The 12,077-nt window shown below is 39.8% G+C and overlaps 1 protein-coding gene across 1 annotated transcript in view; it reads right to left on the reverse strand.

Moving 5' to 3' along the window:
- LHFPL1 (LHFPL tetraspan subfamily member 1) overlaps positions 1–12,077 on the reverse strand; it is a 40,265-nt gene that overhangs the window by 21,805 nt on the left and 6,383 nt on the right. Inside the window, exon 2 of the mRNA XM_007108481.1 lies at positions 8,827–8,925. Within this exon, the coding sequence (XP_007108543.1) occupies positions 8,827–8,925 (99 nt within the window). The remainder of the gene's footprint in view (positions 1–8,826; positions 8,926–12,077) is intronic.

The following is a 12,077-nucleotide window of genomic DNA, read 5'->3' on the forward strand; positions in this document are numbered from 1 at the left end:
TTCTATTTTTAGTTTTTTAAGGAACCTCCATACTGTTCTCCATAGTGGCTGTATCAATTTACATTCCCACCAACAGTGCAAGAGGGTTCCCTTTTCTCCACACCCTCTCCAGCATTTATCATTTGTAGTCTTTTTGATGATAGCCATTCTGACAGGTGTGAGGTGATATCTCACTATGGTTTTCATTTGCATTTCTTTGATACTTAGTGATGTTGAGCACCTTTTCATGTATCTGCTGGACATCTGTCATCTCTATGCCTTTTTTTGGAAAAAATGTCTATTTGGATCCTCTCACCATTTTTAAATCAGATTGTTTTATTTTTTGCTATGGATTTATATGACTTCTGTATATATTTTAGATATTAGCACCTTATCAGATATATGATTTGCATATATTTTCTTCCATTTTGTAGGTTGCCTTTTCATTTTGTTGATGGTTTCCTTTGCTATGCAAAAGCTGTTTAGTTGGATGTAGTTCCACTTGTTTATTTTTGCTTATGTTGCCTTTGTTTTTGGTGCAAAATCCAAAAAAAAATCATTGCCAAGATTCATGTCAGGGAGCTTACTGCCTATGTTTTCTGCTAGGAGTTTTATGGTTTCAGGTTTTATGTTAAAGTCTTTAACCCGTTTTAATTTTTGTGTATGATGTAAGATAGTGGTCCAGTTTTATTCTTTTTCATGTGGCCATCAAGTTTCCCCAATACCATTTATTGAAGAGACTATCATTTTCCCATTGTATATTCTTGTTTCCTTTGTCATAGATTAATTGACCATATTTGTGTGGGTTTATTTCTGAGCTCTGTATTCTCTTCCACTGATCTATGTGTCTGTTTTTAAGCCCAATACTATACTGTTTTGACTACTATACCTTTGTAATATGGTTTGAAATCAGGAAGTGTGATGCCTCTGGCTTTGTCCTTCATTCTCAAGATAACTTTGGTTATTTGGGGCCTTTTGTGGTTCCATACAAGTTAATTTCTTCTTTAAATGAAGAAAAAGAAGAAAGAGAGTCAATTACCTAAACTTAACTGATGACTCTTGTGGGTAAGAGCCAGGTAAGTGAATTTCTGTGGGGGGGGATGTACAGCAGGCACTGGGGGAGGACTGGGATGGCAGGGGACCTGGAAGATGGACTGAGAGACAGGAGATGAGATCCTAGAAACAGGAGAGGCATTGGAAAGAAAGAGTTCAAACTTTTGGAGGGCAAGGGGTTTGAGATTCCTTTCGTCACTGTAAGTTTTTGTTTTGAGATCTTATCTTCCCCACCGCCTTCAGATCATTTATCTGACACTCCCCGCAAAAAAACACACAGAGTCTCCTTCTCTCAGGAAGAGAGACTGAGATAAGACACACATAAGGAGTAGATACCCAGAAGACCAGAGAGAGGCACTAGGTAGACTGCATATGATCTTAGAACGTGGAACACAAAAGCTTTTCTACACATCTTTATATCTTTCTTCTATGATCAAGTTTTGCTGGGCAATTTAGGTGCCTTTATTAGTGCAAGTCAAATCTAGAGGCACTTTAAAATTTCCCACACATATCCATTCCACTGAGGAACTCTTAGAGAATCCCATCACATCCAGCCACTGCCTTATTTATTTGTACTCTGATTATACTAAAAGATTGACAGGGAACTCAGGCTGAGCGCAGGTGGTGAGGGTGGGGGGAGACAGGATGCAATACTGGGTACTTTCCATGATGTTTCAGACATTTGTTTCTGCAAACAATAGAGCTAAAGCATATCTTAAGGAAAAAAATTCTCAAATGACTCAAGATACACCCTCACCAATAGAGAGGAAAAAAGTCATTGTAGCACACACAGGACAGTGAATTAGGAGATAAGGCTCTACTCACAGTTCTGCCTTTAACTTGCTGTGTGACCTTACACAAATTGCTGTACCTCTCCATATTTCAGGGTTTCCTCATTATAAAATGGGCATACTACCATCTGCTATGCATGCACTTTCAAGGATCAGATTAGATCATATTCATGAGAACATGTTGCTAATGTGATCCATTGATAAGGTAGAGACCTTACCTTAGAATTATGTGCTCCTGATAACACAATGGTTTTATAAGCTTGCTTGAAAACAGCTATGTGCCATTAGAAGTATTTAGCTTCTCTAAATTCTCAATGGGGCTCATTTGTGTGTCCGATGCTTATAGGTCTTTGGATATGAAGGAATGCCCTAAGAGTTTTACAGATCTAAGAGAATTTTGAAAATCACAGCAAAGCTGAAATATGTGTATAGGAAATCAGTTGAAATCAACTGAAATCTCTGTTCACGGGTCCTGCTCATTGCACCTTCATTTTGCCAAGGACCTTGTTATTCTGCATCAATCTCTCTCCACTATAGGATCATTACCATCATTCAACTATTTGGTCATCTTGGTAAAAGCCTCTCTTCATCCCATATTCTCCTTCAGTTACTACACAGTTTCTCTGCTCTCCTTCATAGCAAAACTTTTTGAAAGAATTGTCGGCACGTACTGCATTCATTTCCTCATCTCACAATACCTCTAATATCTATAAATCCAAAACTGCTCCTCTGGGTCCCTTCGTCTGGCTGACTCCAATGGCCACTTCTCTATCCTCATCCAGCAACTTGCAGCAGCATTAAACACAATTGACCATGGCCCATTCTTTTTTTGACATACTCTCTTTCTCTTGGCTTTTGTGACACCACTCTCTTCACTTTCTTTACATCCCTCTGGCTACTCCTTCTGAGTCTCCTCAATAGGCTCTTTCTTCTCTACAGAGGAGCATAGCGGCTAAAAGCACAGACTCTCAAGCCCTGCTGTCCAAAATGGTAGCCACTGGTCACATTGTGACTATGACATTTAAATTAATAAAATAAAATAAATTACATTCATAAAATTAAATACATTAATATTTATTAAAATTTAGTTTAATAAAATAAAATTAAAAATTCAGTCCCACAAACCTAACATTTCAACCACGCACCAACAACACTTGGCTTGTGGCTAACACATTGGACAGCAAGACACAGAATATTTCCATCATTGCAGGAACTTCTATTGGATGGTGTTACCTAGACCAGGTTTCTAGAATTTGAATCCCAGCTCTGCCACTCTACCAGCTGAGTGACCTTAGGTAAGTTACTTAATCTCACAGACAAATATCCCTGCCCTCGTGGAATTTACGCTATTGCTACAATGGAAAAATTAGGGTGTGTCTAAAACATAGGCTGGAGATCTATAAATGTTAATAGCTCTTCAAGAGATATTGGTTAGTGGAAAATGCAAAGTGCAGAACAGTATGGATAGCTAGATAGTTAAATAGATACATAATATGATTTTGGTTGGACAAAATAAAGATATGCATAGAAACACATATTTTTACATTTATGAAAAATTCTGGAGAGATACAAAAGGAATGTAATGGTCTCTTTGGGGAATGGTATTGGTGTCAGGAAAAAGACTGACTTTGCATGTTCAACCTTTATGTACTGTTTTATTTTGTCACATACATAAATTACTTTTGATTAAAAATAATAATCTTAAATTTGTATGTATATGAATTGGCATTTTTCTGGTTGTCTATTATTGTATAACAAACCACTCCCAAAACATAGCAGCTTAAAACAACAATCATTTTATTATATTTCATAAATCTGTCAGTCACAATTTGGTCAGGGCTCAGCTGAGCAATACTTCTAGTGCAATTGGCATCAAAAAGGGTCATTCAGAGGTATTCATATGGCTAGTGTGGAGGGTCCAGGACTGCTTCACTCATATGTCTGGTGCCTTGGCTGGAAGTTTGGACTCAACTGGGCCTCTCTGTCTCCAATTATCTCCAGGACTTTCCATGTGGTCTCCAGCAGAGTAGTCAGATTTTTTTTATATGATGGCTCAGAGCTCCAAGAAACCAACATGGAAACTACAGGTTCTTTAGAGGTTAGGCCTAGAATAAACTTGATGTTACTTCTGCCATACTGTATTGATTAAAGCAGTTGTAGGTAGGCCAGCCCAGATTCGGAGGATAGAGGGTAGAGATTGACTTGGCCTCTATATGGGAAGAGTATCAAAGCATTTGTGGCTATCTCTAATACAACACAGATATCAAGATTGCTGTCTTAATACAAGTCATATCTTTGATAATTCAGGCTGGGACTAAAAATCATAACTGTGGATGGTTTAGGATAACTTGACTGGGAAACCTAGGGAAAGAGGAGTTGAAGACATGAGTGTAACCCTTTCATACTGGAGGCTGCAGGAGGCCATTCAAAGTATCAGAGTGAGAAATCTACTTACTCTAAGAATCAACTTCCCTGACTGGCAATGCCTGCTTCTATTGTCGTCCGTATCCCCTTCACCTCTCTCAAGCCACTCAGGGTAAGAAACTCTGTTCCCCAGGTAGGGTCCATGTCTTTCTTGGCTCTGTGTCTCTCCCTTCCCAAAATACAGAGCACATAGGAGGGTACAGAGCCTACAGAAGAATCAAAGTAATGCCATCATTTGACAGTCTACCCCCCAGCACATTCTACTCTGCTGTCTATTAAGGAAGCCCATCATCTATTTTAAGTCAAACCCTGTGTTAGCTACTTCAATATACTTTTTCTTATTTCACTGTAACAACAGCACTGATATGGGTATTATTAGTATCCCCCATTTTACAGAGAAGGAAACTGAGACATAGATATCAAGTGACTTTACCCCATACAACTACAAAGATGGCAGAGCCTGGATACCAACCGAGATCTTTGACTCCAAACTCTATGATCTTTCAGTATACCATGCTGCCTTTCAAGGAAAAGGGAACAAAGGCCTATACACTGGACACTCGGTACTTTTCTCCTATTTCATTCATATATCCTCTTAATATCTAAGGTGTGTGAGGATGCTTCCACACTGCCAGAATCTCCAGGGTATTAAAGAAAGGTCTAGGGAGAAAGGCTGTACTTCTAGCATTGGCATTCCCAAATCTTGGTATCCACAAGTTTGACATTCCCATCACATCATAAAAGATTTCTTTTTAATTCTACTACAAGTTTTACTGCCGCTCCTAGCACCTCTATATTGCAAGGGAACAACTGTTAATAGAGTTGTCATTGTCATGTATGTTTGGGCAGTTGAATAGAAATGGGTCAGGAATGGCACAGGTTATCTCATTTTTTCAGTACTAACCAGAAAGGTGCTAATATACAGGCACGCAATTGGAGAATACGGGCAGCAAATGTGGGCTTCAGAGGAATAAGAGACACAGGGAGTTGGAAGGATGTGACAGTGATTCAAAAAAAGAACTAGGAGGGCTTCACTCAAGCAGGATTCTTCAATTCCTTCACCTCTACAGATTCACAGAACAACACAGTGTCCAGTGCACTAAGGAGAGGGGAGCTAGAGCCCTTAGACAAATATATGGTGTAGGAGAGAAGGGTAAATAAAGGAGAAGAATGCAGTGGAGAGGGAAACAGTAACCAAAGGGGGGAAAAAAAAAAACCTGAGTAAATGAAGGAAGAGAAAAGTAATGATCCTGTGGTAAACACAATTGAAGCCCATCAACTTGGGACAGAGGCAGCCAAACACACAATTGCCCATTTGGGAACTAGGTCCTTAGAGGTGGTGATTGGTGCAGAAAACTGCCAAACAACTACATGCAAATGACATCTCCAGTTTTTCACTCTGGCATTTTATATTAATCAAAGTAGCAACTCATTTTATTAGAAAAATATTATCCTCATACCAAAATCCAGCCAACACATCACAAGAAAGGAATCTACAGACTAATATTCCTAATAAATATAGATGCAAAAATCTTCAACAAAATACGGCAAACCGAATCCAGCAACATATAAAATGGATTATACACCATGACCAACTGTGATTTATCCCAAAAATTCAAGGTTGGTTTAACATATGAAAATCAATAAAATACATATGATCATCTCAGTAGGTGTAGAAAAAGCATTTGACAAAATCCAGCACCTTTTCATGATGAATACGTTTACACTAGGAATAGATAGAAAGGAACTTTCTCAAACCTAATAAAAGCCATCTATGTAAATAGCTTAGCCAACTTCTTACTTAGTGGTGAAAAACTGGATGCTTTACCCCTAAGATCAGGGATAAGACAAGGATGTTGAATAGAACTCTGATGAGTTCTATTCAACATTGTCCTAGAGGTTCTAGCCGGGGCAATTACACGAGGAAAAGATTGGAAAGGAAGACGTAAAACTATCTCTCTTCTCAGATCATGTGATCTTGTATATAATAAATCCTAAGTAACCTACTAAAAGTTCATTAGAATTAGTAAAGGAGTTCAGCAAGTTTGCAGGATATAAGGTCAATACAGAAAAATTATTTGTATTTCTATACACTAACAATGAGTGATCCAAAAATAAAATTAAGAAAGCAACTCCATTTACAATATAATCAAAACAATAAAATACTTAGGGATATACGTCACCCAACAAATTGTAAGGCTTATATAATGAAAACTACAATATATCATCAAACGAGGTTAAAGATAACCTAACTCACTGGAACATCATATTGTGTTCATGGGCTGGAAAACTTAATATTGCTAAAGAGGCAATACACTCCAAACCGATCCAATCTCTATCAAAATCCCAGCTGATTTTTTGCAGAAATTGACAAGCTGAACCTAAAATCCGCATGGGAATGCAAGGGACCCAGAGTAGCCAGAACAGTCTTCATGACTTTAGATTTGACAATACTGTATTCCTAGATCTGATACCAAAAGCACAAGCAACAAGAAAAAAATTAGATAAAAGTGGATTTCATCAAAATTAAATAATTTTGTATTTCAAAGGATGTCATCAAGAAAGTGAAAATACAACCCACAGAATGAGAAAGAGTACTTGCAAATCATATAACTGAAAGGGGTCTAGTGTCCAGAATACATTAAGAACTCTTACAACTCAACAAAAAAGGGCAAATAACCCAGTTAACAATCAGCAAAAGATTTGAATAGATATTTCTTCAAAGAATATATAGAAATGGTCAATAAGTAAATGAAAAGATGCTCAACAAAATCGATCATCAGGGAAACACAAATTAAAATCACAATGAGATATCATTTCACACACATTAGGATGGCTATAATTTAATAAATGTAAAATAAGTATTGGTGAAGATATTGGAAAATTGGAACCCTTATACATTGCTGATGGAAATGTAAAATGATGCAGTTTCCAAAGTGATGTTTTCACTTTGGAAAACAGCCTGGAGGGTCCTCAGAAGTCTTAAATATAGAGTCATCATTTGTCCCAGCAATTCCACACCTACCTAGATACATACCCAAGAGAAATAAAAATATATTTTCATACAAAAATGTATATACAAATTTTTATAGCAGTATTATTCATAATATCCTCAAAGTAGAAAATCCCAAGTATCCATCAACTGATGAGTGGATAAAATATGTTATATCTATACAATGGAGAATTATTCAGCCATGAAAGGCAGAAGTACTGATACAAGCTACAACATGGATGAACTTTGAAAACATCATGCTAAGTAAAAGGAGGCAGACACAAAAAGCCACATATTATAATATGATTGCATTTATCTGACATGTCCAGAACAGGCAAATCTAAATTGATGGTCATTTCTGGGGGCTGGGTTCAGGGAGGAATGAGGAGTGGCTGCTAATGGGTAAAGGGTTTCATTTTGGGGTGATGAAAATATTCTGGAATTGGATAGTGGTGATGATTGCACAACCTTGTGAATATACTAAAACCCACTAATTGTACACTTTAAAAGGGGAAATTTTATGGCATGTGAATTATACATCAATAAAGCTGTTATTTTAGAAAAGTAGAATTATAGGACTAACAACCCAGCACCTGCCCCCAAGTATTTATTCATTCCTTCACCTATGGCAGAATTATTATATTTACCAGTCAGCCCTGCCCTGACCCAGGAACACTGAACATGCCGGGGTCTACATTTGTCATGTCTTCTATATAGCCCTTCCGTTGTGTTATGTTTGTACAGTAAACAGCTCCTTCCTCCAAAAATGAGTCAGGTGAGACTCAAAAAACAATCTAAGGCCACAGAGAAAAAAGGGAAGTATTGGAGCATAAGCTGTAGGGAATGGGCGGCCTCATTGTTCCAAAATCCTCTCCTACAACTGAGAATACTCAAGGAGACCTAGACATTTCTCCTCCTATTCTCTTCCATCATGGTAGGTTGGACAAATATTTTGAAATCTTCCAGGGAGAGTCCAATCTATTCCCAATTCACAATAATGAACTTAAGCCATTCTCAGTGAAGTTGGTAACCATAGAAGAGCCCAGAGCTACTTCTGTCACCCATTTTAATATTTAACACCTCTTGTCATTAACATGCCAGTAACAATGTAAAAATGCCAGTAACAGTTCCCAGTGTTCAACCTAGGTTCCTAATGCATGATGCAAAACAAATTACCTCTTGTTGTAACCTCAGTGGGGAGCGAGAAGAGATACTCTTGATTTGTATTTGGAAAATAGTGCCTAGAAGGATATACAACAGGGACTAGGATGTATTCAGAGGATGACGGATTAGCAGTCTCCAAGCATTTGGCATCCCTCCATAGAGAGGGTTGTCCCAGATCGGTCGCAGCACTCTGGGTAAAATTACACAAAGGATGTGGAGAGACATGGTTAAAGAAGTAGAATTTATGTTCAACCATTGTAAATTAGCAAGGCCACATAAGTCTGACCAAGCCACCACTTCCCACAAGCTAACATAGTGAGAGACTCAGGCAAGCACCACGAGAAAGCACAGGCTCCTCCAAGAGCGCTTTGAAAAACAGATTCCCACTGAGCCATCACCGCCATCCTGCACAGGCCACCTTACCTAACTGAAATTGATTGGAGACATTCCCACATGTTTGCATTATCTCCGGGCTATTCCATCCTAAGGGGTATAATGCACAGCCTGAGCTTATCAGCAGTCCTGGAAAAAAAAAAAAAGCATACACACAGGTAGAAAAAATATAACAGGTCTTCTATCATCCCAACATTCCCTCTGGATTAGCTCAGCTCAACTTCTCCCTCCCCCAATCAGGGCTTACCTTTCCCCTTTTACCCTGAATATCTATGACACTACCAACTCAACAGGATTTCTTTGCTGTGCCATAGGTGGTGAGTTGCAGCAGATAGTAGAGGGGACAACTCACAAAGAAAGGACAGTATGGGGGATGGAGACAGACCAGTATGCTTTTCACAGCCAAAATGTTTTTGCCAATGACTTACAAAGCTGAATTGCCCTTTCCAACCAGACTCCTCTTCTATCTTGGTCTGATTTACAAAGAATAAAAAGGTAGGGGCTGCTACTCTTTCCTACAATTCATCCTTTTCTAAGAGTCAAGTCAGTCCTTACTAGTCGAAGGTAGGTCATGATTTCTGTAGCTTGAAATCAGCTGCCAGACTGGGATCTACAGAAAGCATCCACGTTATGGAGGCTTCTCCCGGTGCGCAGGGCACCACATTCCTTCTTCCAGAAACACTTCCTTCTTCTGAGAAACCATTCCAGCTTCATGCTAAGCATTCCTACTTTCTTTGGCTTCCAAAACCTTCCACTGTGCCCCTTGCCTTCACCTCCATTTTGTTTAGGTCACTTGGTTACTACGGGGAAAATCTATGTGATCTTAGCGATAACCTTACTCTTCTGCCCAGAGATACAAATCTGGGTCTGCTTGCTGACATTGTCTTTTAAGGACAACTGCCTCATCCACAGCCCTTGTTTACTGCCTAGGTTTACATTTTATAACCTATGACCACCTCTCCCTTGCCTTTGGCGACCATGGATTGAACTAAGCATTGGCATCTGACACAAAAGCAACCAAATTCATTGGCTGGCCGGTAATGGATGACATCATATCATGCTCTGAAGAGAAGAGCTGGGCCAGATTTTTGTTTCTGGAAATTTTAATCAAGAAACACAGATGCTGGACTTCCCTGGTGGCGCAGTGGTTAAGACTCCACACTCCCAATGCAGGGGGCTCAGGTTCGATCCCTGATCAGGGAAATAGATCCCCCATGCACGCCACAACTAAGGAGCCCACGAGCTGCAACTAAGGAGCCTGCCTGCTGCAACTAAGGAGAAAGCCTGCCGCAACTAAGACCCCGTGCAACCAAATAAATAATAAATATTTTTTAAAAAGAAAAGAAACATAGAGAAGCTGAGCTAGTTAGCAGATGGAGCAGAAGTTAGGAAAAAACACCAGGAGGTAAAATCAAGTGTGTGTCAAGCTAAAGCCAAGTTCAGTCCAAAGTTATGAATAGACATCAATTCTGGGTAAGCTGAGGAAACTGATTGGTAAAAGAAGAGAATACAGTGGCAGGAGGCAGATACATCATGAGGGAAAACTCCATACTGCTCCTGAAAGAGCTAGAGAATCTAGTCCTTCCCAATGGCTTTCCAGTTCCATTTTTCTTATGTTATAATAAGTTCCCTTTTCATTGGAGAACTCAAGCAAGTCTCTGCTGCTTACAGCCAAGAGAGCCTAACTACAAGAACACTATACTTGAGTACTACACCAAAGTTCATAGGAAGGTCACCCGCCCTGAGTGTGGATACAGAACCCAACACATAACACAGAGCCTCCACAAAGCAGGTATTTGATTAATGATGACTGGGTGGCATATTTAGAGGTTCCAGAAAGGTTCCAGACAGTGAAAAGCAAGCTGCTCCAGGGACTGCCAGCCTCACCTTCGTTTCTCTTTCCTCACCGAGGAAGACTCCATGTACACTCTGAGAAGCTAATAAGCTCACTTTGCCTTCAGCTGCAGCCTTTTGGAAGGTCTCAAAGTACTCGCTAAGCTTGTCAGCAACATGGCACCCAGCTGTTCTCAATACTCAGTGAGGCCAGAGAAAAAGACAAGGACCTAAAGAAAAATCAAGAAAAGTTTAAATAGGAAAACCGAGAGAACTTTCTGACTGTGAGAGAGGGTTTAGAAACTAAAAGAATGACCAATTAAGGTTAGAAATTCCCTTCAGTGGAATGCTTAAAATTAGAAGACACTCTTATCTGTCTGATAGTCTTAAAGGAAATGAAACTGGTCACTCAAAAGACTTTTCTAGGCTCTGGAATTTATCCAGTGGCAATGGAACAACACTCCTATTTTTTCTCACCACAGATAAACTGAAATCATAGGATATGAGGAGGTATGAGCCAGAGTATGTAAGCCCAGAGTATGTACAATGGGTTAAGGACAAAATTGGAAACAAAACCTCAGCCTTTGCCTGCTTTCAGTATGTACCCTTTGAGAGAAGATTTAATAAAAAGTGAGCTTTCCCACACAGACTAGGAAGAAAAGAACACAAGTTTATAAAAGAACAGCAGTTCTATATTCCAACCTCCACATTCAGATCCCTGGGACCGGCATGACCTCTGACTTCTCAAGCAGGAGCTTGTGCTGGCTAAGTGCCTTTCCTGACACGGCAGGAGGAACCTTTCACCTTTTGCAGCCCCCCTGAAGACAGGGCTTGATTTAAAAGCTGCCTGCTTGGAGTTGTTACCTTGCAATTTTTCACAGGCACCAGGCCAGAGACCAGGAACCTCTGCCCAGGTATGTGTTTTGCCCCAGCACATGTGGCTCCGTGCTCTGCCCAACCTGCCCTACCACACCTCCCATCCCCTATCCTCCCTCCTGCCTTTTAGACAGGTGAGCACAGTAGGTTGTAAACATACTTCATGGAGACATTGGACCTGTAACTGACAGAAGACTCATTACATTTGATCACTGATGGAGAAAGATGTCCTAGAAGGCGTGTTATTTTAAAATGAAGTCACAGGATAATTTATCCTCAATTATATTTGTCCCCAACAGTTCTAATGAATTTGGGATATGAAGAGGTGCTTCAAATAGCAACATAGAAGTCATTTTCCAGTGACAGGCTCTGCCACCTTCTGAAAGACTGGGGGCTTATTTAAAATGTAGATTCTTGAACTTCACCCACAGATATTTGATTCAGTAATTGTAGCCCAGGAATATGCCTTTCAAAAGCACCCTAGTGGGGCTTCCCTGGTGGCGCAGTGGTTGAGAATCCGCCTGCCGATGCAGGGGACACGGGTTCGTGCCCCGGTCCGGGAAGATCCCACG

The sequence above is a fragment of the Physeter macrocephalus genome, chromosome 21 (genome assembly GCF_002837175.3).
Source record: "Physeter macrocephalus isolate SW-GA chromosome 21, ASM283717v5, whole genome shotgun sequence".
NCBI lineage: Eukaryota > Metazoa > Chordata > Mammalia > Artiodactyla > Physeteridae > Physeter > Physeter macrocephalus.